The 27,392-nt window shown below is 40.7% G+C and overlaps 1 protein-coding gene across 12 annotated transcripts in view; it reads right to left on the bottom strand.

Annotated features, from left to right (window-relative positions):
- The window catches only part of CELF2 (CUGBP Elav-like family member 2), an 867,789-nt gene that overhangs the window by 398,358 nt on the left and 442,039 nt on the right, over positions 1-27,392 (bottom strand). For 11 of the 12 annotated variants that reach the window (XM_055092397.1, XM_063607625.1, XM_024930221.4 and 8 more), the window contains one exon: positions 18,334-18,369. Coding sequence is in view for 6 of the 12 variants with exons in the window: in XM_063607625.1 (XP_063463695.1) it covers positions 18,334-18,369 (36 nt within the window). In the remaining 6 variants the exon portion in view is untranslated. Of the gene's footprint in view, positions 1-18,333; positions 18,370-19,008; positions 21,687-27,392 lie in introns of those variants that run through there. The other variant, XM_057298807.2, reaches the window with a different exon arrangement.

The following is a 27,392-nucleotide window of genomic DNA, read 5'->3' as shown; positions in this document are numbered from 1 at the left end:
CCCTCAGTGTCACAAAAATCCATAAAGTGTTCATTCAAACAAAATTTGAAGGACACAAAAACCCAGGCATATTCTCTGAAAGAATTATCATCTGATGCCCAAAATACAATGCTCTTGCATTTTTCATTCTCTAAATTTAAAGATAATCCTTTGGTATTTGGGTCTTTGGACTGGCTGCTCTGTTCAGCCCTTTGTTAAATCTAAATAACATTTCCTATACTGCAAAATAATATAATACCTTGAATCAAACCAGTTGTTCTTGGTAAACTTTACTTGAATGCTATTTTTCATCAACATCACATGCCCATTAGAAAACAAAGAACAGCTGGCTTTTCACTAAAGTGATTAGTTTTCTATGATTGAATTCTGCATATTCAGTATTACCCATCTCCCCTATAGCTCTCTTGAGTTATTCCAAATTAGATTTCTATATCTAAGATACCTCAGTTTACTTTAGTGGAGGGGATAGACTGAATGGGAATAGAGTCAAAAGTAGAGAAGAATTTTGCTTCTCTAATACTTTTCAGTTCATATGGAGTAAATAAAACAAAGACAATTTTAACACCTGTGCAGTCAATAAATGTCAGTTTCCAGGAATCAATTTCAAAACTATGGTTAATTCATAGTCCCTCTTTCCCTCCCTCCATATATATATATACATTCATACACTATCATGCTATCTAGACTTACACTGTCTACAGCCACTGATACAGAATGAGAACATCTAGGAACTCAATTACTTGACACAAATAACACTTCACATTGGTAAAATAAACACTAATATAAAAACTTCTGTCACTCTGTCAATTATAGCTACTCATCACAAACTCAGAATTGAAAGTCAAAACTTGATTGATACTGTATCCTAATATGATACTGTATCCTAAGCTCAGTAACAGAATATTGCCTTTCTCAAGTTCTTTTCAATCCACAGGATTCCACAGCTGTTTTATATTAACTCAGAGTTTGAAGAGAAATTACTCCTGCAGTACCAGTTTCCAAAATGCTTTGTAGCATCTTCTCAAAAAACAAATGGGAAGAAGCCAATCAGAAATAAGGTAGAATTGGCCAGGCACGGTGGCTCATGCCTGTAATCCAGCACTTTGGGAGGCCAAGGTGGACGGATCACCTGAGGTCAGGAGTTTGAGACCAGCCTGGCCAACATGGGAAACCCTGTCTCTACTAAAAATACAAAAATCAGCTGGGCATGGTGGCACTTGCCTATAATCTCAGCTACTTGGGAGGCTGAGGCAGAAGAATCGCTTGAACCTGGGAGGCGGAGGTTGCCTCCCAGTGAGACAAGATTGCACCACTGCACTCCAGCCTGGGCAACAGACCGAGGCTCTGTCACGAAAAAAAAAAAAAAAAGAAAAGACAAACAAAAAAGAAGAAAGAAGGTAGAATAAATAAAAGCATTACATTCATTCATTCATTTTTATTGAGATGTAATTAAAGCCTAAGCATCACATTCTTAAAGCTCCGGATGAGAGACTTGGCAAGTGTCGGTTACTTCTTTCAAAGATGGGACTGGTGGCTCTGTAGTCGTTTGCTCCTCAAAGGATGGTCTGGGGACCAGAATCATCAGAAACCCCGTGGGAGCTTGTCAGAAATACAGAATTTCAGGTTTTGCCCCAGACCAGCTGAATCAGAACATGCATTTAAACACAATCCTCCGGTCACTTCCATAGCCACCTAAATTTGAGGAGCACCATTCTACACTGTGATATGCCAGCATCGACACTTGTTTCAGCACTTTGCTTTTGCTTGTTTCAGCACCAGAACAAGGTTATGGTGGAAAACGCTAGAAATGAAGATTTTGTCCCCAGGGATGGGGGATACAAGTTACCAAAGTAGTGGCGAGAAAAGGTACAGACAACCAGAAAGCAGTTAAAAGGGTTCCTGACTCTTCTGCCCCAAGAACAGACCCTGCAATGATAACTGGACTCCATCCACCCCAAGAAAATGTTAGCTTGTCCAGTGATCCCACACAGTGTGGTCATGAGGACTTGCTTTCCACTGTCTGATCTTCAGCCTATTCATCTGTGAAACAAGGAGACGATGCAAAACAGGTTCCATGGAGCTCTAAGGTTCTAGGATTCTAGATACAAAAACTGACAGGCTGAGTGTATACTGCAGGGAGAACAGTCATGTAACATGAGAATTTTTGCACAATTATGCAGATTACTTTGTGATCTTGGACAATGTTTATGTTAAAATGTGATTATTGCTCCATTCAAAGTAACCATTTCTTTACCTTCTTTCTAACCTCTGCAAGACTTATTGTTTCTTTTCTCTCTCTTTATTATTTTATTTTATTTTTTTTGTGAGATGGAGTCTCACTCTGTCACCTAGGCTGGAGTGCAGTGGTGCAATCTTGGCTTACTGCAACCTCTGCCTCCAGGGTTTAAGTGATTATCTTGCCTCAGCCTCATGAGTAGCTGGGACTACAGGTGTGTGCCACCACGCCTGGCTAATTTTTTTTTTTTTTTTTTTGTATTTTTAGTAGAGATGCGGTTTCATCAGGTTGGCCAGGCTGATCTTGACCTCCTGACCTCAGGTGATCCATCTGCCTTGGCCTCCCAAAGTGTTGGGATTACAGGCGTGATCCAAGAACTTATTATTTCTTTCTACTTTACAAAAGTCAACTAGAAGGCACATGCATATCAGAGAAGGGAGAAAAATCTATGAGAGAGTGGAAGAGAGAAAGGATGAAGAATTATAAGAAATATTTGCAGAAACACTGGATTATGAGAATTCCTAAAAATCAATGTGACACCATCTTGCTTTCCAGGGATTAATTCCTTTTGTAGCATTTCATTTCCCAATTATAAAGTAGGATTGTTCTTTATTATTGCTAGAAATGGGAACATATCTTTGTTAACTTCCCAGGCATCCCTGTATGATGTACGAGTGGCCACACACATTAACAAACAAAATGTGAAGTCCTCGTGGCTCAACAACCCTTGGGATGATATGCCATATTAGTTACCAGCCACTGTATGACCTATTTTCCCTTACCTGTTATGCCTAAGTTTCTCTCAAAGCACTGTCTCAAACTCATCTCTGCTCTTTTATAGGAAATTTTAATTTAGGACACTTAGGCCATACTGAAGCAAGGTGACAAAATGAATAGCTACAATGTCTCATGAATCTTGGGTTTCCATTCACCCTGGTATTCAAGAGAAATTCTTGCATCATGGAAGTTGCAGTTGGATAGGACTTTCTCAGCTGAACACTGTCATCTGCCAGAGCTTCAGGCAAGAACCCAGAACAGATGAAACCCCAGACATGACAAAATAAGCCAAGGAATACCAGGCCAAGATGTGAAAGGCCAGATGAGAACAAGCAGCGTACACGATTCTGTTGCCAACAGATCTCCCCTAACAGTGTCGTGCACCAAATTTCCACAGTGAATGTCAGGAAAAAATGGCAATTGAGGTGGGTGGTCAAAAGAGATGCACAGTCTATGATGAAGTCACCCCAGAGAAGTCCTTTTTCCTTTTTCTCCTGAGAAAACCAGAAGAAATTAAAATCCTTTTGAGTATTGCATTTATCTCTGCAGTAACATTATTTGTTCTTAAGGAATCTCTATCAAATTTGCATCTTGTCTAATTTAGCAGGGAATGTCACCAGGATAAGACAACTGCAAAACCCATTTGGGTGTACCAAATGACTTCAACTGAACCTCCATGCAAACAACGTACAAGATGCTTTCTTACTAAATGCTCAAACATCAAGTTCTACATCCAGAACTGCCCCTCAACCCTCACCCTCTCGAACTCAGTAAAAAACAACCCTCTTTCTAGCTCTGCATTTCCAATGAATGCCTCTTCCTCCAGACATCCCTAGTTTTTGTTCATGATACTAGGACATTCCTAAACCGGAAATGTTAGAATCATGTGGACTGCTCGCTCCCTCCTTCATTGCCTGAGTTTAAGCAAATAATATTGATTAGTTTTCCCCAATATTTTCTGTAATCGACTATTTCGTTTTTGTTTCTACAATGAGCAGTCTTGTTCATTCACCTGTTACTCTCACTTCAACCATTCAGAAAGATTCTTAGCTCCCATTTACTCATGAGTTCATTTGATGCATATTTGAGCAACTATTGTGTGCTGGAGGCACTATGCTAGGTGTTGAGGATAGAAAGGTGAGCACGGTAGACTTGGGGCCACTCCTCAAGGAGTTTACAAGCTGCTGGCTCTTCCCACCATGATAGATGTTACAGATTACCATCAGATTAACCTTGCTAACATGCTCTTTGAATTCTATTTTTAACTCTGTTCCAATGCCCCTACTGGTACTGAAAACAAAACAAAGCAAATCACAATAAGGTATCACCTCACCCCAATTAAAATGGCTATTATAAAAAAGACGCAAAATAAGAAATGCTGGCACTGATTGGAGAAAGGGAACCCTTGTATACTGTTTGTGGGAATGTACCTTAGCATAGCCATTACGGAAATCAGTATGGAGGTTTCTTAAAAATCTAAAAATAGAACTGCCATATGATGTAGCCATCCCACTATTGGGTAAATATGCAAAGGAATTGAAATCAATACGTCAGGACATATCTGCACTCCCGTGTTCATGGCACCATTATCCACAATAGCCAAGATATGGAATCAACCTAAGCACCCATCCACAGATGGACAGATAAAGAAAATGTGGTATATATACACAATAGAATATTCTTTGGCCATAAGAAAATCAAAATCTGTCATTTTCAACAATATGGATGAACTTGGAGAACATTATGTTAAGTGAAATAAGCCAGGCACAGAAAGACAGATACCATATCACCTTACTCATATGTGGAATCTAAAGAAGTTGATATGATAGAAGTAGAGAGTAGAATAGTGGTTACCAGGGGATGGGGTGGGGTGGGGATGAGAGGAGGGCACTGGGAAAGAAGGTCAATGGGTATAAAGTTACCGTTGGATACTAAGCTCTGTTGCTCTATTGCATAATAGGGTGACTGTGGTTATAATAATATAAAATTATAAAATGTTATATATTTCAAAACAGGTAATTTTAAATGCTCTCACAACAAAGAAATGATAATTGTATGAGATGACAGATATGCTAAATACCCTGATTTGATTTTTGCACAATGTATTCAGGTATAGAAATATCATACTGTACCACATAAATATGTATAACTATTATGTGTCAAAATTTTTTTTATATATGGTCTCAATCTGTCACCTAGGCTGGAGTGCAGTGGTGCCATCATGGCTCACTGCAGCTTCAACCTCCTGGGCTTAAGTGATCCTCCCACCTCAGCCTCCTGAGTCGCTGGGACCACAGTCGTGTGCCACCATGCCTGGCTAACTTTTGTACCTTTTTTTTTTTTTTCTTTTTTTCTTTTTTTTTTTTTAGAGACTTGGTTTTGCCATGTTGCCCAGGCTGGTCTTGAACTCCTGGGCTCAAGCATTCCTCCTGCCTCAGCCTCCCAAAGTGCTGGGATTACAGGCATGAGCCACTGTGCCCGGCCTTGTGTCAATTTTTAAAAAAGTAAACCACTTCTATCATTCTAAAGCTTTGCAATCTGGCTTCTATCTACTTTTCTAATTCATATTTCATTATTCTCTTAACAAACCATCTGGGTGAAACCAGTTGGCTGGGTCTCCATCTCCAGACACTCTACATTCCTTGCACTTTGCTTTATTTTTGCCCTTTCTGGTTGCAGAAGGGATATTCCCTCCAATGATATTCTTTCAATTGCCATATGAAAAATGTCCTCTCTTCTCTGCACTTAATTCTTTGGTCCAGGTATATGTTACTTAATGTATTATACATACATATATATATACACACACACACACACATATACACACACACACATACACATACATATTTACTTTATCATGTAAGAGACATTTTGCTAAGAAAGAACATGCTTTCTCCTACTAAAATTGATTCCTACTTTTGAACCATTTGGTTCTTTTATTTAATTAACTAATTTATTAGTTTAATTTTTAATTGACAAGGTAAAACTTTCCCATATTTATAGGGTACATTGTGATGTCTTGATGTACATATACATACACTGTGGAATGATTAAATCAAATAATTAAATATCTATCACTTCACATATTGATCTTTTTTTTGTGATGAGAACATTTAAAATCTACCTTCCTAGCAATTTTCCAGTATACATAAATTAATTATAGTCACTATGCTGTACAATAGATCTCCCAAAGTTATTCCTCCTGTCCAGTGAATCTCTGTACCTTTTGACCAACATCTCCCCACTCCCCACCGCATCCCTTGTCCAGCCCCCATGCTACTCTGCTTCTATGAGTTGGATTTTTTTAGTAGAATCTTTTGGTACTTAAGGGCAGGGATCATCGTACCTTCTATCCCCCATAGGACCTCATATATTTCCTTGATCAAGGATGTCATTAGTAATGATACTGCCTGATATGTTCTGGCTGTGTCCCCACCCAGATCTCATCTTGAATTCCCAAACATTGTGGGAGGGACCTGGTGGGAGGTAATGGAATCATGGGGGCAGGTCTTTCCCATGCTGTTCTCATGATAGTGAATAAGACTCATGAGATGTGATGGTTTTATAAAGGGCAGTTCCCCTGCAAAAGTTCTCTTGCCGGCCACCATGTAAGACATGACTTTGATCCTCATTCACCTTCTGCCATGGTTGTGAGGCCTCCCTAGCCATGTGGAACTGTGAGTCCATTAAACCTCTTTTCTTTATAAATTACTCAGTTGTGGGTATGTCTTTATTAGCAGCGTGAGAAAAGACTAATGCATTGCTATTATCAAGAGATTCATTTTAAGGTTTCATTGTGGTGTCCATAAGCATCTCCACTATTAATTAGGTATGTATTTTAAAAACTTGTAAACCATACGCAGAAACCTATTACGTTGAAAGCCTAATTTGGAAATAAATTTTCTTTACTTTGGAAGGGGTGCTGTGGTGCCCAATGATGAATTAGGGGCCACCAGGTGTCACTATGTCGATGCTAGCCTGAGTTCCACAGGTTGGGATCTGGGTGAGGGAAGGTCTCAAATGCTATAACTGTGGTGGTAAATAGAGTTTCCACTTACTCACTGGATAATCATGTTTCCAGTATGAGTTTCTCTTTAGAATACTTTATGGAGCTTGGCATTATTCCTTAAAGTTACACCCCCCACCCCCAGCCAGCATGACAAGCAGAGGTTTAAGGATGAATAGTCAGGCCTAATGGGGAATTTATTTTCTCTGTTGGCTCATGTCACTGCCTCAGCTTGGTTTTATATAGTGTTTTGTGAGTCTAATGTTGCTTATTTGAAAAATGAACACAATATAGGATGCTTGAGTGGTTTCAGTCCAAAAGGAAAACTGCGTATTCGCCAGAAAGAAGGAAAAGGAAAATACATAATAGAAACATTTACAAAACCTAATCTGAAAAGAAAGGTTTACAGGGTTTAAAACTATCTATGTATACATGGGAATAAATTTTATTAATTTATGTGTTCTTGGTAGCTTGACAATCCCAAACATCAGTGGAAGCCAATATTTAAGAAGGTATAAAAAGCAAATCAACCTTGGGCAGGCACAGAAACTCTCCAACCTGTTTTGTTTTTGTCAAAGCTCATTGGACAGCAAAATCTGAAACCCTTTAGAGGAATAAGAAAGGCTTTTTAACTAACATGTGTGTGCTTTATACTACAAAAGTTATTAAGTAAAGATGAGAATATTGTATTTAATATAGAATGTTATTATATCTTGGAAATGCCCCTTTAAATACAGGAGAAAATGAATGGCAAAAGGTTATGGAAAAAAATTATTCACCCAAGGGACGAGCAACTTTTACATAGCAAATGAGGAATTCTAACTGCAAAATTGTGTCTTACGTGGAAACCATTTTCTACCCCTTTGCTCTATAAACTCTGAAGATATGAATGCTTCCACAAACAGAATGAATAAATCTCCAATTCTCTATGGCGACAAATCCAGAAAACGGCAGGTTTTATCTTAAAGAAGTTCCACTACTGCACAAAAGCTCTCATGCACAAATGATGGAATTCTCAAATTGGGATAAATGTGCTTTTAAGAATTTTTATTTTGATCATTTATTTCAGGAAACACTTGTGGATCATGCAACATAGCTTTGAATTACAGAGCAGATAAGGAAAACCTAAAAGGAAAAAAATTAGGGCAGGCCTTTATTAATTTTTAAAGTATGTCTTTGCTATCCTCTTATAAAGAGCCAAATAGGGTATCAAAATCTCTGGAGATCACCAGTATAATTTCTTTATCATGTTCCATTTAAAATTTAATTATGCAGTCTACCATAAGAAGAATCTGAGAAGTCTAAATAGGTCACACAGTGAGTAACTTAACAATATTCTAAAGTTTTCCTCATAAAGATCATTCCTTTGATAGTCTGCTACACATCAGAACACTATATTATAAAACAAGTGTAATTTAATTCAGTCACTATGGATTCTTATACGCATCTATAAAGAATTTTGAGAATTAATGAACACCACATTTGCGATGGAGTTGCCCGTGATAGGTGGGCAGTATTTGCATATGTACTTCCTTTAAGTGATTGTTATTTTCATGTATTATAGCAAGGTCAAGGGACTTTTACATTTAGTGCTTTGGGTATTCTCTTTTGAATCATCAGCAATAACTCGTAGCAAGGCAACAATCTAGGCACTGCATAATTAAACTCTGAATTAGAGGATTATATGCCCGATGGCTTGATGCTCTCTCATCTCCACCTCAAATTTCAACTAACATGCAACTTTAATTTCCTTATAATAAGATAAAGAGCAAACACTGTTTTAAGCACTTTACAGGTATCATTTCACTTACTTGTCAGAACAGCTGGCCCTATTATTACCCATTTTACAGATGAAGAAACTGAGGCAGACAGAGGTGAAGAAACTTGCACAAGGTCAAAGCACAAGTAAGTGGCTGAACTGGGATTTTTAACACAAGCTGGAGTTTGGCTCTAGATCATATGCACTGAATCACTTCGCTGGGCTGCTCCTTATAATGTAATATGGTATCTTCTCTTAGACATGAACACACCTAAGCATTGGTAAAATAATTAGCATAATCCTCTCTTTCAGTGAACTAAGATAACAGCTACCACTTATTGATTGCTGTGTGGCAGGCATTGAGCTAAATACTTTACATGGGTTATCTCCACACAGTGATACTATGAGATGGGTGTGATAATTCTTCCAGTGTTATAAATGAAAAACTGAGGCAGAGATAATAACGTAATAACTTAAGTCCACATGATTAAGGAATGGCAGACACAAGATTCAAGCATTTCTGAGCCCAAAGACTGATCTCGTAGCCTCCATGTTAACATGCCCTCAACAGCAACAGCCAAATTTAGGTTAATAACTTTCCAGCCAATTAGATGAATTCTTCCAGGTGCCCAAGTCTACAGAGCAGTGAGAAGAGTGAGAAGGGTGAGAGAAGGCAGAAACCATACATCTTGTCTACCCCTGGTTCTTCAGGAGAAGGCTTCCTCAACCCTTCCTCCTTCCCTTCCCAATTCAAACATTTAGTCATTGATTTAAACATTTATTAATCCATTCAAACACTTATTAATTCATTTAAACATCTATTCAGACGGTCAAACACTTATGCAAATATTTATCCGTGCCTACTCTGTTCCAGGCACTGCTAGGCATTGGGGACAAACAACGAATAGTAATAGGATTTTAGTGTGTTTCCTACTTAGCGGAGAAGGTGTAAAAGTCCTCTAGTCAATTATATTATTGGATGACACAGATGCTAGGATAGGGGTTAAAACTGGGGTCTTTGGGAACCAACAGAAGGAACATAAATCTCTTCAGGGCAGAGAAGGTATCAAAGAAACCTAGGATGTGTATAGAACAGTGGTCAGCAAACCTTTCTATAAAAGTAAACAGTAAATATTTTCAGTGTGGGGGCTATACCATCTCTGCCACAGCTACTCAACTGTGATGTTGTAGCACAAAAATGGTACAGACAACACATAAATAGATGTTATGGCTGTGTTCATGTGTGAGTGTATATATATATATTATATATATATATTTATTTATAAGCACAGGCCACCATCTAGATTTCATCTGTGGGCTGTAGTTAGCAAAATCTGGATCCAGAAGAACAAGTGGTAGAGAGTTTGGTAGGGGAGAAAAAGAGCAGAGAGATGACACCGGGCTTTCAAATAGAAGGAAGAACACATGCAAAGACTAGGAGACCAGATCTCAGTTTTCTTATCTCTGAAATGGGGGCTCATAAGTCATTCAACAAACATTTATTGACTGCCAGTTCTGTTCAGGGTCCTACAAATGGAGGAATAAACCAGACAGGCAAGGGAGACATTGTTCTGGAGCTAAGGAGGAAGGGAACAGATCATATATAAATCAACAAATAAAAAACAGATGTCAATAAATATGGCGATGTGATAGGAAGTGTGTTGGGGGGTTACTTAATAGGGTGGTGAAAGGAGAACTTTCTGTGGAAGTAAGTGCGGAGAAAGGCCAGTGTGTCAGAAGCAAAGTAAATGAGAAAGAAAGTAGCAGGTGATGAGGCTGCAGAGGTAGACGAAAGCAGCCCTTGGAACCAAAGTACGTTGCATTGATTTTATTCTAAGCAATAGGAAACTCTTACATGATTTTATGAAAAAAACAATATTTTGATGGATGACTTTTCAGAGATCATTTGGACTTCTACCTAGAGAATGAATTGCAAAAGAGGAAGTGGGAAGGACCAATTCAAAGGCCATTTAACAGTTCAGGTGGGAGTTTATGGTGGCTTGGAAAGAGAGAGAGAAAGTAGACAAAGTGAAGATAAATTTTAGGCTGGGCATGGTACCTCACGCCTGTAATCCCAGCATTTTAGGAGGCCAAGGTGGGAGAGTTGCTTGAGGCCCAGAGTTTGAGACCAGCTTGGGTAATATACCAAGACTCCATCTCCACAAAAAGTGTTCAAAATTAGCCCAGTGTGCTGATGTACACCTGTAGTCCCAGCTACTTGGGAGTCTGAGGCAGGAGGATCACTTGAGCCCAGGAGTTCGAGGCTGCAGTGTGCTATGATCATGCCCCTGAACTTTCATCTTGGCAACAGAGTGAGACCCATTTCAAAAAAAATAAATAAATAAAGATACATTTTGGAGGTTGAGCCAACAAGTTATCTGCTAAGTCTGAGAACAGAAAAATGTGTTTTTTTTTTTTTTTTAATGTCACTAGGTTCTCCTTTGAGTGTTGGGTATATGATGATAAGGTGGGCTGAGGTAGGGTTCAAGAGTTCTTTTCTGGCCACATCAAGTCTAAGTTTATGCTTCCACGTAGAGAGTCACATTAGCCGCTGGATATTCAGCTGTGAAGCTCAAGGAAGAAGTCAGGGCTGGAGATATACGAATGAGAACCATCTGCATAAAGATGATCTTTAAAATCATGGAGCTGGATGAAATCTCTCTCCACTCCTCCCCACAGGGGAACAGAGCAATGCCCAGGGCGCCCTGGGGCACCTCAACCTGCAGAGGCCAGTCAAGCTGGCAAGGAGTAACAGAAGACTGATGAAGAATGGCCAGCAAGAGAGGAGGGAAACCTGGAGGGCTTGATGTCTCTACAATGAAGAGAGCACTTCATGGGGGAGGAAGTTGTCCCTAGGTTGAAGGCGGCTGAGGGACTAATTAAGATCACAGCTAAATGGCCATTGGATTTACCCAGGTGGAGAAGAAGAAGAAAAGCGCCTACCTGGCATGGATGCCATTCTTTAAGTACTTACAATCCATTCTCCCCTTACCCCGACTCCTACCTTTCTCCTTGCTGACAGAACAGGCCTCCCATTACAAAGGCTGAGAATACCAGAAACCCAATGTCCCCTCCCTAAGGGATCAGGCATGGAAAAGGGATTCCTCCCCTAAAAAACAGTCCCATGGAAGAAGATGGACATGGTCCCCATGTGACGTCTGGAGTTGCTGTGAGCATGAGGTGCGCCTTATCAACATGATGAAGATGGCAGAGGGTGTACCAGGGTGCTGGCTGTAGTCCGTTTTGTGCTGTTATAACAGAATCACACAGACTGAGTAATTGACAAAGAACAGAGATTCATTTCTCAGAGTTCTGGAGGCTGGGAATTTCAAGCTCAAAACACCAACATCGGTGTGAGCCTTCTTACGGTGTCCTCACATGGCAGACAGCAGAAGAGCAAGAGAAGACAAACATTGGGTCCTCACGTGGCAGAAGAGCGAGAAAGGGAGTGAATCTGCCCCCACAAGCCCTTTTTACGGTGGCATTGATCCGCTCATGACGTCAGAGCCCTCATGACCTCTCCACCTCCCATTCATTCTCACCTCCCCAGAGTTACATTGAGGATTAGGCTTCCAGCACATGAATTCTGGGGGACACATTCAGACCACAGAGGCTCTGAATTCACCCTGGGCCTTCTCTGACCTCTTGAACCATAACTACAAACTCAACCTGCATTTTTAGCCTGCTATAACTACCGAGGCTTTTCAATGGATTCAACCTGAGAAAAATAATAAAGAAGGACATTGTAAGGGAAAGGTTTGTGCAGGAAAGAACTCAGTCACAGGCTATGAGTGGTAGATGCATTAGAAAAGGTGAGGAGGTAGGGGCTGGGGCAGGGAGGAAGAGAGAACACACCTCACCACCTGCAGCTGTGATCACAGAGTCTGGGTGCTGCATGATGGTTGGGCGCTGGGAGTAGAAAGTTGGGTTGTGAAAGGTATGGAAACCAGTCACTGAGGCCAGAGGGTTTGTTTCATATTTTGAGCCAAGTAGTGAATCTGAAAGAAGAGGGTTTGGAGGGTGGCAAGGTCTGGGGACTCTGTGGGCTATCCCCTGGCCTGTACTTACCCACTCTGACCCACTCGCTCCAGTCCTGCTCAGAAGGTTGGTTCGGGATGATGTCCTTACTGCCTCTGATCAGAACTAGCCCATCTCGCTGCTGAAATCCTTTGGGTTTTGTGTTTGCTTCAGTGTTTTCCTAGTTCTCTTATGGGTTAAACACTTTCCCATAGCACTGGGATGATCGGTACCTTCTTCATGCCACTGAACCACTTCAGAGAAGAGATGGTGTCCGTCTGTTTTCTCCCACAACCAAGGTACAGCACGCACTAAGTGTATGCCAAGCTGACAACCATGCTTGGCATATACTTAGTGCGTGCTGTACCCTGGTTGAATTAACGATAGAGGATGAACTGTGTCAATACTGAATAGCACCAGGCATGGGCCCCAGGAGAGCTGGGGGAGCTGCTGCTTCCTAGGGATTATAAAGAAGACAGGAAGTGTCTATCCATCGGCTCTAGATGACTCAGTAAGAGGTTGGCCTGGAAGTACCAGCATATTTGTCTCCTAATTTTCGAAAGTCTTTCAGAAAATGGCATTGCGTACTGAGGACAGTGAGAAATAGGAGGTTATGTTTCTTATCAAAGCCCTCCATGTAGAAAGGTGAGCTCTCAGAGATGATCTGAATTATCTTTGCTTCCACCGTTTCTGCCTATTGCTACCTGATCTGTCACATTCATGACTGAGAAATATTGTCAGCTGGAGAGGTAAGTCTCTCTCGTCCTTTAAACGGAATCTGTTCAGTTCAAATTTTAGATAACAAAGATCTATGACTTAAGACCAGAATTTCACACGCAAAACGGCAGTATAACGGCTTTTGTCTCTGACAGTCACAAAAACCAGGCATTTCCGTCTTCTTGGTAGCGGCTCTCAGACAGTAATCCTATGGTATACGCCAGTGTTCTAGGTATTGGGGGTTCCCCAATTGCTTAGATTGAATTATGTTTCCTAACCCTCTCACAGAAGGAAAAAAAAAAAAAGCGATCAAGTTACTGGATTAATATACAAGAGAAAAGTCTACATTTTTCTTTCATAACTTCTTTAACTGTTGGCCCCTGCTTTCACTGGTTTATACTAAAATCCAGTACAAGATGACATCTGATTTATATACCGAATTATTTTAAGCTTCATTTACGAATACTTCGTGGTCCTCAAAGAACATCCTGACTTTTCGGTGTTGTGTTTAAGAATCAACGTATGACTCTCTACTGCAGTACTCAAGATACTTCTCTTAACGTCTATTATATCCCTTCGTTTTCTAAACTGTTTAGTTTATGTTGAAAAACAGTGGACTCTGTTAACAAGGAATTAAAATGCTCCCTTTTTTTCAAAAACAGCAGCTCATAGTGCATGATTATAGTAAAACCTCTGTTGATATAAACCGTGTTTATATCTTTACTTTGCTACCCAAAATAAAATTTTCTCTCTTTATAGGCATTTATATTGAAACCTCATTCCATTTGAACGAGTGGGGTTTCACCATGATTTAATTAAAACACATCTACTGAAACGCAGCACCCTTCATCCTAAAAACCAGATCTTGAAAAACATGATTGTAATGGGGAAAACAACTGCTCAGATTGCTAAATTGTCCTTTGCTACAAGCAAAAATAAAAGCAAGGAGTCATTTATAAGATTGAAAATGATTGTTTTCACAGTTCAAAAAATGGTTCCATACATCCCATTTCCGGGACACTTCAACATAAAGAGATCGGCATGGATAGTACGTGTAGCCAGTTTAAATATTTGTTTTAATCCTAACAAGATCATTGGTTTTAATATTTATAACATAATTTCAATGCTTAGTGCATGTTGCTCATATAATCTAATTTTTTTCTGGTGACTTATTACTACCAGGCTTTAATTTCAGCAATGGCAAGAATTAAAAAACACATTTAGGTTATCATTAGCAATGAAAAACAAACCTAGCGCCTGCCTGTTCAAGCACCTTGGGCACATATCTCATTTCGACTTCAAAGCATTTTTAACTACCCAGACGCAATCCACTGCTACAGCATGCACACATTTTCACAGAATATTATCCACCAGTGGCTGGAGTGCTTTAAATTAGTACCACGTAAGGTAATTACGGTGGAAACTCTCCACCCTTATGCAACCCGTGTAAATGGTCTTTCGGAACATTTCAAGACAGTCATAGTCAATGAAAACCAGACCATAAAACTGTTCTCAAATGCCACCGTCTTCCTTCCCAGCCACATGTCACTAGTTAGCAGTTGCCTGAGTTACAATTTTCCATTTTTCCTAGACGTCACAGCGTAAGCACACTTTTATGACTAAGTGCAGAAAAAACTCGAAGTGTCATGTTCCACTAATCATTAGCCTACAAACAAACAAAATAACTACAGGTGCTTTGTTTTCCACAGCACCGAGGTATTTCGGGGCTAATTTGTACTTTCCCCGTGACAGGCTGAAGAAATCTGAAAAAAGGCTGAAAGCTGAAACAACTGATGGAATTCTACGAGACTGTACAAACAAACAAACACTAGCAAAAGAAATAAGCTGGACACAAGGGGAGGATTCATCATCAAATAATTACATGATTTCATGTTAATGTGGGGAAGGGAAATACTTGTCAATGGCTATGTCTCAAACTGCCCCTGGAGAAGTCGAAAGAATACCTGAAGCTACATTAGAAGTACGATTGAGAAATCACTGATATATTACTTCTCACTCCTTTATCGCCAGGCAGTACAGTGATTGCAAATTGCAGTTAGAATGGGAATGTCGGCATGTTGTTTATTTTCAACATGACTCGACAGGAGAATAACAAATATTCCTGAAGAAAAATAAGTAGGCTCATTACCAAAATACCACCCACCAAACCTAAGAAGAGAGCAGCCTCTCCCTTGAGTAATAAACCAGCTACAAAAGATCATTCCTGGGGAATATACGCATTGCTGCTTGGTATTCAAAATACAGCGCTACTTAATAGAATTCCGGGTGCCGACGGTGATTTCTCAGACATCTGAATAATTTTCATCTGTGTGATTACAGCATGGAGTAGGTCTCTTCTGACAACATAGAGGTTGTCTGCTTCTTAGCTGTTCTACAAAAGTTTGGAAGTCATTCCTCGTTCCATTATTTCAGGATTAACTTCCTCAGCCCAAACGTGGGTAGACACACAACAATCTCTCTGCCCACACATGATGGGATGCTCAGGTCTTCAGGGTGGACTTTTTCCAGAGTGAAAGCACAAAGACAAACAAATTCAGCGGGGAGACACAGACCAGAACACTCGGACAGTTTTAACCCTGAAAACTGGCACATGATGGAAATGTTTCTTTGGGACGTTATCCAAAGAATGAAGACATACAGTAATTTAAATATTTGGATCACAGTAAACAGTTTTTTTTTTGGCAATATTAATCTTGATCCTATAAGCAAAGATTTTCTTTACATAAAAAAAGCAACCAAATGTGCTTATCTCCGGTAACAGATGGCAACAATTTGTACTTTCCCCTGTTCTCCAGTGCTGTTCATGACAACATTGTGCTCACTCTGCTTCTCCTGTTCTTGAGATTCTCTTGATTTCTACTTCCAACAGTTTCTAGGCAATATCCTAGGACATATTAATACATTCACGCATGATTATCGAGTACCTTCAAAAACTAAGGCATGAGCCAGGCGCGGGGGCTCACGCCTGTAATCCCATCCACGCTTAGGTAGAATGTCTAAGACTCCCTGAGGCCCCAGTCCCACACACTGCTCTGAATCCACACACCCCTTTCCTGCTTCCATCCTTGTTCAGATAGAAGCCTGGGCTCTCCTCTCAAGCTGATCCCGTCTGTGCCCTGGATCCCGTGCCCTCTTGCCTTCTCAGGGACTCCGTCCTCTTCCCCTCTCTCCTGATGTCTTCTGCACATTTAGATGAGTAAATTTCTCCTCTCTTTTAGAAACATCTGACATGGCCAGGCACGGTGGCTCACACTTGTAATCCCAGCATCTTGGGAGGCCGAGACAGGTGGATCACCTGAGGTCAGGAGTTCGAGACCAGCTGGCCAACATGGTGAAACCCCATCTCTACTAAAAATACAAAAATTAGCTGGGCGTAGTGGTGCATGCCTGTAATCCCAGCTACTCAGGAGGCTGAGGCAGGAGAATCGCTTGAACCCAGGGGTGGAGGTTGCAGTGAGCCGAGATCGTGCCACTGCACTCCAGCCTGGGTGACAGAAGGAGACTCCAGCTAAAACAAACAAAAACAAACAAAAAACAAACAAAAAACACCTGGCCGGGCACAGTGGTTCATGCCTGTAATCCCAGCATTTTGGGAGGCCGAAACGGGTGGATCACCTGAGGTCAGGAATTTGAGACCAGCCTGACCAACATGGCAAAACTCTGTCTCTACTAAAAATACAAAAATTAGCCGGGCATGGTGGCAGTCTCCTGTAATCCCAGCTACCCAGAAGGCTGAGGCAGGAGAATCGCTTGAACCTGGGAGGTGGAAGTTGCAGTGAGTTGAGACTGTACCACTGCACTCCAGCCTGGGTGAAAGAATGAGATTCTGTCTCAAAAAATAACAACAACAACAACAACAAAACAAAGGCACAATCCTTGGTGCTCAGGAGAGATTCTAGATATATTCAATGCCCAGTAAAATGCCTCTTAAATTATTGCCCCTTCCTCCCTCCCTTTCTTCCTTTCTTCCTCCCTCCCCAGTCTTCCCTCCCCCATCTCCTCTCCCTCCCTTCCTCTCTTCCTTCTTCCTTCCTTTCTTCCTGCCTCCCCAGTCTTACCCCCATCTCTTCTCCTTTCCTCCCTTCCTTCCTTCCTTCTTTTCTCCATTTCTCCCTCCCTTCCATTAAATGCTGGTAATCATCCTTGATGGCTAGTTATTTAGAGCTTGCATTCTGTTAATCATGTCTTATTTAATATACTGACATAAATATCAAAAACATATAAAACACATTGATAAATTACATATAAAGCACATTGATTAATTACATATTAATTTCTTTCTATGACATAATATTACTAAGTATTTATTTTGATGACAATGAGAATTCCACTGCACTTATACTATCAATACTATGATGTGAGCTCTTCAGGGGAAGCTCAGGATTCTTTCATAAATCTCTAAGTCCCTGAACACAGTAAGAATACTGAATATATTGAAGAAAAAACCAATCCAATATGTTTTTCAATTGCCAATTCCCGTGAACATAATAAAGGAAGCAGCATGTTAATGATTTCTATGACATATCTAGCTCATATATACATCTCCAAATATACCATATGACTTCAAAGGAATGTGAATAATCTAAGTCATTTATGAACATGAGCCTCATTACTTCCTGGTTACATCATGTATATGTGATGCATGCATAATTTTTGGCATTTACATAGTGATGTATGAGGTATCAAAATCTGACATGAAGAAGACAAAATGAGAAGACCTCTTACAGAAGACATGGCACAGTACTTCTCTTTGTGGATATAAGAAATCGGGCATAGAATAAGCAAAGCCAGCATGCTCACCTTGGTAGACTCCCAGCTAACTCTGTGGCCGTCTCTCTGCAGGAAGGAGAAAAGAAGATACATATGATTAAGTTTATTTTGGTGAATTATGAAAATGTATTTAATCACATAGTAAGTATTATGGTATCAGGTATAAAGAAGATACCATACATGCAGGTGGTTAGAAAGTTAAAATTGATTAATTGCATTTCTGATTAATTCCCATTGATCATTCCAATGGTTACTTTCAACAGAAATTTTATACACATGCAAAATATCTGCCTCTACTTTCTGGTGGGTGAATACAATGAAGTTCAAAACATTAAAATGTAAAAATGTACAACATCCAGAAGGATAATAGAAAGAGAAACAAATCCCAAACCACCTTGTAGACATTTACATGTTAAACAAAGCACCAATGATCTTTCTCCAAGAATCTCTGAGAAATGTATTCCTTTGGGGATGTTGCTTCATGTTGACCTCTGTCACCCGAAGCTTATGAAGGAACACGAACAGCACAAAATGGAATTCTTTTAGTAGCAAACTGCTGTTTTTCATTTCTTTGTTATAAAGTTCTACCATTTAGGACTGTTGAAGGTAGATACTATGATAATTCAAATGGCACAAAAGAAAAGTCACTAAAGAAAGGCTTTTGCATATTAATAAAAATGAACAGAGACAAATTTCAAAACTAACTTTGTCCCAATTGCCGTCTCTTGTCTTTCGTTTTCTTTCTTTCTTTTTTTTTTCAGACAGAGTCTCTCTCTTTTGCCCAGGCTAGAGTACACTGGCATGATCTCAGCTGACTGCAAACTCTGCCTCCTGGGTTCCAGCGATTCTCGTGCCTCAGCCTCCTGAGTAGCTGGGATTACAGTTGTGTGCCACCATGTGCAGCTAACTTTTGTATTTTTAGTAGAGACAGGTTTTTCCACGTTGACCAGGCTAGTCTCAACCTCCTGACCTCAAGTGATCTGCCTGCCTCAGCCTACCAAAGTGCTGGGATTACAGGTGTGAGCCACCGCACCTGGCCCATCTCTTGTCTTTCAATCAGAAACGTATTCTTGGAAAGAGAAGGGAACAATGAGTAGAAGGAGGAGATGGAGGCTTTATGTTGAACTCTTTTAAAAGGAGAGGAGGGCTCAACTTTAGACCAAGGGATTAAAGGTGTAATTCTTAGGAACAATGGTATAAAATCTCCTTAGTGTCATATAACCCCTTTAAGAATCTCATTAAAGATACAAACACCTTACATAGATAAAATAACAATATATACAAACACGCAGACTGCGGTACACACTTGCAGACGGTTCATTGACCTCCTGAATCCAATGTGTCAATCCTGGTTAAGCTTCAGCTTTAAAGGAACATTTTCTTTTCCTACTGTGTCAATTCAAACAAAGGACTTCCTTCTCAACAAAGGACATTTCCTGACCCTCCCAGCTATTAGAACTCCCTCTTCCTATTTACTCCCTGTGATAATACCTGAGCACTTTGGAGAAGTGGTGGTTCCAACAGAGCCATACTTCCTTAATAAATGAATAAGTTTAGTTTCTATAAAAATATTCTTTCCTAAGTAATCATATAATATTAAACAATCAGCTTTTATTGCTATAAAAATTGGCTTTGGGGAGAAAGTTTCCATTCCTTCAGCAAAACCAGAATTGAAGGCATTGTCCACTCTGCCACTGAATGTGTCACACATGTTCATGTCTTTGAAGAATTTAGTGGCTGCATGAAAAATTTTCTTTCCAAACTGAATCTGGAATTGTGGATACCCCAGCTAAGAAATACCCCTCCCTATTTAACCTTCCCTTATGACATTTATTACAATAGAAGTCTCTTTTAAGTGTCTGTTTTATCCTTTATCTTTCTGTCATTTGAGACCAACATATACACTCAATAAATATTTATTCATCTTATCAGGAATGAATGAACTTTTCTGGCCTCGTTGACCTTGAGGGTGAGATTTATGTTTACAGCTTGATTGTAGTAACACTAACAGCACAGAGTTAAGATACAACTAAATTTCTTTGTGTCTAATCTTTTAACTTTTTATTTTTGCTTTCCAGACTATACATATTTTAATATGATGAGTCTCCTGGTATCTTTTAAAACGATGTTGTTCATACATTATAATAAATCCATTTCAATCACAGTGGAGCATTTCTCAAAGTTGACATTATTTTGAGCAAAATAATCTTTTGTTTTGGACATTGTTTAATCTTGGACATTGTAGAATGTTTAATGGCATCCCTGTCATCTACCCACTGATGCCGGTAGTACTGCTCCCCACCAGCCCCACTGTAGCTCCCAAACATGTCCTCAGACAATGCTAAATGTCCACTGGTGACAAAGCTGTCTTCAACTGAGACCACTGCAGTAAGGCCAAGCACAGCGGCTCACACATGTGATCCTAGCACTTTGGGAGGCTGAGGCAGGAGGATGGCTTGAGCCCAGGAGTTTGAGGCCAGCCAGGGCAACACAGTGAGACCCTGTCTCTACTAAACATTTTAAAAATGAGCTGCTCATCATGGTGCCTGCCTGTAATCCTAGCTACTTGGGAGGCTGAGGCGGGAGGATTGCTTCAGCCCAGGAGGTCACAGCTGCAGTGAGCCATGATTGTGCCACACCAGTCCACTCCAGTCTGGGCAACAGAGTGACATTCTGTCTCTTAAAAACAAAACAAAACAAACTACAATCCACTGCAATAGAAATGTCCATAATTGACCTCTGTTTCAAAAGCTTACTGGATTGACCAACATCCTTCACTCACAAGGGAAAACACAGAGGCTGAGGCCTCTAAGAGCACCTGCTTTGCTTTGGCTCCAGCTGCTTAAGTCTCCACGCTTACCAAGAGTATACTGTGTTTGTTCCCTAACCCGTTTATGGTACTGGCAATCACTGTAATTTTTAAATTTAATTAAGCCTGATGTAAAATTGATGAAATACAAGTGTGGAAAAATTCTTGTTTCTGTAAAAACTAAGTTAGAAACTTTGAAAAGATAAAAAATGACAAGTCACTTAAGAAAAACTGATGTTGAATTAGATACAAATGTCTCTAAGTTCTTTTTCCTTAAAAAAAAAAAAAAAAAAAAAGAAGAAGAAGGAAATTCCAGGCTGGGTGCAGTGACTCATGACTGTAATCCCAGCAGTTTGGGAGGCAGAGGCAGGTGGATCATTTGAGGCCAGGAGTTCCAGACCAGCCTGACCAATGTGGTAAAACCCCATCTCTACTAAAAATACAAAAATTAGCCGGGTGTGCTGGCACGCGCCTGTAATGCCAGCTACTCGGGAGGCTGAGGCAGGAGAATTGCTTGAACCTGGGAGGCAGAGGTTGCAGTGAGCAGCGATCACGCCACTGCACTCCACTCTGGGTAACTGAGCAAAACTCTGTCTCAAAACAACAACAACAACAAAAGAAATTCCAAATGGTGGACTACGGGTGGATTTATGCACAAAAGACAATGCAGAACTTTATTCAGTGAATCACACATTCAAAGACAAAGGTGTTGGCCCTACCTTGAAAGCAAAAGATAGATGCTGGGGAAAAGTCATGTTCATTATGTATTAAGTCCCAGCAGGGGAAAACTATGCTTTACACGGTCATGTGCTAAAAACTGACATTAGAGTTACAGATATTACTTGATGTCCATGATTACTGAAAACCTGATGATTTCATTGGTGCATGTAGCTCCAAATTTTAACAAAATGAAACAGACAAAAACACCCCACTGTATTTGACTGCAGTAATGTAGCTAGGAGTCATCATCCAGTCACCATTTTTGAGATCAGCAAATCGACAAACACTGGAGCTTTTCAGGTGACCATTTGTTTGTTTTTATCTGTTTACTACTGTTAAACAGTCATCTGAATTAGTGACATGTTTTCATGAATTTATACCTTTTGTAAAGCAACCCTTGAGGGAAATAAATTGAGCAGAATATCCCATGCTTCTTGATTATGCTCTGTCATAACCCAACTGAGGGGATTTAAAGCAGGTGACATAAAAACCATGCATTTTTCATTGACCTTTTATAGGCACAATGTCCATTATTAGCATTGCTTCCTAAGCGTAAATCATCTTTATTTCCTGACTAATATTTATTCATGCAACATATTCATTAGCACTTAATCTACGTTCAGCCCAGGCAATGCTGGATGTTTTGAGAGGCACTAAGATGAATTTAGATCCTGATCCTTCTTGCCAAGTGTTTACATTCCAGTAAAAGAAACTGTATAAGGCACCAAGTAATGAATACTCTTCATTTTTCTACTACTGAAAACTCCCCTAAGGGCCGGGTGCCGTGGCTTACACCTATAATCCAGGCACTTTGGGAGGCTGAGGTAGGAGGATCGCTTGAGCCCAGGAGTTCAAAACCAGTCTAGGCCACATAGCAATACTGCTTTCCTATAAAACAAAAACAAAAACAAAACAGAAAAAACAAACAAACAGATGAGGTGGGCATGGTAGCATGCACCTATAATCCTAGCTACTTTGGAGGCTGAGGTGGGAGAAGCACTTGAGCCCAGGAGTTCAAGGATGCAGTGAGCTGTGATCCTTCTACTGCTCTCCAGCCTGGGTGACAGAGCAAGATCTTATCTCAAAAACAACCACAAAAAAGGCTACTCTTAGTCAAAGATCACAGCTCGTATAAGATTTTGAATACTCAATGCCTGGCACACACCAAACACTTAATAAATAAGAGTGTATAGACATTTTCTACTGGCTGGTAATTCTACTCTCTTAAGTTCATTTTTTTAAAAATGCCTGATATAGTTATAGCAGTATTTGGAGTTTAATTGTACTAATTTCCTTTCCTTAGTTATCATTACCAAGATAATCTGATTTCAAGTGAAAAGCAGAACACTAAAAAATCTTTTTTTTTTTTTCTTTTTTAAATAAAGTTTCACTCTGTCGCCCAGGCTGGAGTGCAATGGCGTGACCTTGGCTCACTGCAACCTCCGCCTCCCAGGATCAAGCGTTTCTTCTGCCTCAGTCTCCCGAGTAGCTGGGATTACAGGCACGTGCCACCACACCCTGCTAATTTTTTTTGTATTTTTAGTAGAGATGCGGTTTCACCATGTTGGTCAGGCTGGTCTCCAACTCCTGACCTGAGGTGATCCACCCGCCTCGGCCTCCCAAAGTGCTGGGATTACAGGTGTGAGCCATCATGCCTGGCCCAGACCACTAAAAATTGAATGAAAACAAGGATGCAAAAAACTACAAAGTGCAATTATATGTTCAGAGAAAAAGAACGGTCTCAGCAACTAAGAAGTAGAATGAGGTGATGGAAGGTGCTGGTTCTGATAAGTTGTATATCCTTGGGCAATTCATTTGACCTCTTCAGGGTCTCTGTGTCCCAGATGTCAAAGTAACACCACACCATCGTTGGTGTGATCATCAGCCTGAACCAACAGGAAAGCTCTCCGCAAATTTGAAGTTGCAGCATAAATTCAGTTTTATTGAAGGAAAAAAATCCCGAAAAAGATAGCAGACAAGTGTCCCCTGTGTCTGACACAGTTTTGGTAGATTATTTAGCATTCCTTAAAAAAAATCTTTTAATTTTAAATATGTAGAGCATTCATCAGTGCAAAGCGTGATGCCAGCTTTTATCAGCTGTCTGCAATAACATTCCCTCGTCATCTCCTGTCCTTCCCCGTTCCTGAACTATGCGAGCAGTTCTTTTTTTAGGAAGTGTTAAAGCAAGAGCACACCATCTATTTCTGTGCAGCCTCTGCCAGTTTCCAAAATTAGCTGACAACTGTAAAACACAAGACATGAGCCCCCATGCTAATTGTGTGTCAGCAAGATAAATATTTTTAAGACCTGGAATGTTTTTCTCCAACTGTATCTTTAATTTTTTTCCCAAAAGTACAGAGAACATTTTTTTTAAAAAAAAAGGTAAAATAGATTTTATTTTTATTGCCTGTCCTAAAAATGATTTAATGTTCTAGTTGTAGAAGGTGTGGGGTTTTCTTTATTGTAATTAGGAGTGAAAGTATTACAACCAAGCAGATTTTTCCCCTCCCCTCTCTTCCCCTTCCCTTTTTCCTTCCTTTCCCTTTTTCCTTCCTTCCTTCCTCTCTTCCTTCCCTTTCCTTCCCCTCCCCCGTCCCTCCCTCCCTTCCTTCTTTCCTTCCTTCCTTCCTTCCCTCCTTCCCTCCTTCCTTCCCTCCCTCCCTTTCTTTCTCTCTCTCTCTCTCTCCTTCTCTCCTTCTCTCTTTCTTTCTTTTGTCAACTAGCTTGAGGCAAACTGTGGGCATTTTTAATTTGGATCCATTTTCAAATAAAACATAAAGAAGAACTTAGCCTAAAGACATCATTACAGGCTGGGTGCAGTGGCTCACACCTGTAATCACAACACTTTGGTAGCCTGAGGCAGGTGGATCACCCGAGTTCAGGAGTTTGGGACCAGCCTGGGCAACATGGTGAAACCCCATCTCTACTAAAAATACAAAAATTAGCTGGGCGTAGTGGCACATGCCTGTAATCCCAGCCACTTGGGAGGCTGAGGCAGGAGAATCGCTTGAACCTGGGAGGTGGAGGTTGCAGTGAGCCGAGATTGCGCCACTGCACTCCAGCCTGGGCAAAAATAGTGAGACTCCATCTCCAAAAAAAAAAAAAAAAAAAAAAAAAGACATCATTACAAAGGCATATATTCATTCAGGACAGTTAATTTTTTTCTTGTGTGGTGAACCTTAGCACTGGAAAATCCCAAACACCTTAGAGATGAAAGTTTCTTCTCTGTTAAACAAAATCTAAAGACACTGTCCTTTCCCCTCACTCTGATTTTCCCTCCGGTCATTCATCACTATGTTTTCATTCTTTTTGGCCTTTATGTCTTCTCTCCTACTTTTATTCCTCCTCGATTTTCACTCATGATTAAAACATCAAAATGTGCGTGTGTGTGTCTGTATACAAACACAAGTAATCATTCTCACATGGTGAAATCTACAATTGCACACACACATTCATGTAACTGTTCACATCAAATGGAATCTTCTTTAACACCAGCCACTATTCCAGGCCATTTACAGGCGTCCACTCACTTAATCCTTAGAAAAGCCTCACGAAGTAGTTACTATCACTAAACCATGGTTAGGACGAGAAAAATGAGACAAAAGAATGTTATGTTACTTCCCAAGGCCATGCAGGCAATGACAGATAGAGTCAGGATTTGAACACAGCCCAAGCATCCCAGCTCCGGAGCCCATGCTTTTCATCAGGATGTGAACAACAGGGGAGAATGCGTAAGCCACAGATATGTTATCTATGCTGTATACTCCTGCACCCCTTCTGGCTTCTGCTATAGCAAATGAACAACAGCAACAAAAAAAGCCCCGTTGGCTGGGCGCGCTGGCGCACGCCTGTAATCCCAGCACTTTGGGAGGCCGAGGCAGGCAGATCACAAGGTCAAGAGATCAAGACCATCCTGGCCAATATGGTGAAACCCCCTCTCTACTAAAAATACAAAAATTAGCTGGACATGGTGGTGCATGCCTGTAGTCCCAAATACTCGGGAAGCTGAGGCAGGAGAATCGCTTGAACCTGGGAGGTGGAGGTTGCAGTGAGCCGAGATCGCACTCCAGCCTGGAGACAGAGCATCTCAAAAAAAAAAAAGTAAGTCCCATTGTTAGGAACTTCACATTCTAGAAGTGGGAGATAGACAAAAACCAAACAAGCAAATGAATATTGATTCCTACATTATATAGTATATGTTATGAAGGATGAAGCAAGGTAGCGGGGTAGAAAGTAAAAGCAGGGTGGCAGAGGCTGTAATTTTATGCAGGGTGGTCCTGGAAGACCCCTCTGATGCGGTGACTCTGTGAATATGTGACTGCATGAAATGCAACCGCTTCCATCCCCACCTCCCTTTCTTATGCTCATTTCTTTCCTTTGCACTACTGCATTTCTTTCTTCTCAAGATTTACGGGGTATCTGCTGTATGAAACAGGTGATACTAGGTATTGTTGTAATTTAAGAGAAAAGAAGGGCAGCCTGTGTTTGTACATTCAAAATGCTGATCAACTAAACCAAGACCCTTAAATAAACTCACCACATCACTTAGAAAACTGTAGGTTTCGACAAGAGATACTTTACATCGCTACAGAGGCCAGCCTCTCAGATCTATTCCTGGGTGGAAATGATTGCAATATGAGCCAGCTACATTCACAGATGTGGTTCTGCTTTCAGAACAGCTTCCCAAGAGCGCTCCTCTAAGTTCCTTCTGCCTAGCCTACATTCATAGGAACGAACCTTTCTCTACCTCTCAGATTTCAAGATAAAGTCCAGGAGGCGGAGTTACTCTTTAAATCACTGCATACACTTTTGGGATTTCGCTGCCTGGACGGAGGTCCGGACAGGCCCCAGGCCCAGGCTTGCGGAGAGGCGCTGCCATGGGGAAACCGGTCTTCCATGCACAAATCCCTTAGTCAATACTCAGGAATGCACTGCGCGGTGCTTGGAACGAGCCACTTCCATCTGATAGGAGGCAGGCCTGCAGTTTGAGCCGTCAGAGGCGTCGCTGCAGTTCAGGTTCATTGAATCTAATCACTGACACATACAGCCTCTTCCTGATCATCTTTCATTTTCACTTGGGGAGTCCTGTTGAGAGTCCTTGCTACAATTTTATTTGGCTCACAATTTACTTGTATTATTTTAGTATTCTTTCTATAAAAGAGCCACAAGTGTGTGCCTTTGTCCCTGCCCTTGTGCTCAAGTGCCTTGAAAATCAAACTGCCAAAGGTTTCTCTTAATCACCTCCGCAGAGGAGCCCATCCGGCCCTGGCTGGCATCTGTAAGGGAAGCCAGTGTGCAAATGGCACTGGTGTCCCTTCCGTCATTTCGAGATAGTGTGAAGGGCTTCTGTTTGCTTTCTTTCAGAAATGTCCTCTTCAGACGCAGCTCAGAAACCCACCCAGGAAGAGGACGCCTGTCTTGGACACTGCTAGTGGCATTATGAGGATGTTCCCTATGCAGGCTTGGGTTTGCATGTTAAGCATCATACACCATATGCTCCGTAATTCTACCACAGTTAGACAATGTAAGCCACTAAGTACCTGACTCGGCTATTAGTAAC

The sequence above is a fragment of the Pan paniscus genome, chromosome 8 (assembly GCF_029289425.2).
Source record: "Pan paniscus chromosome 8, NHGRI_mPanPan1-v2.0_pri, whole genome shotgun sequence".
NCBI lineage: Eukaryota > Metazoa > Chordata > Mammalia > Primates > Hominidae > Pan > Pan paniscus.
Note: the sequence above shows the minus strand (reverse complement) of the source record. Positions and strands in the feature narration are given on the sequence as shown.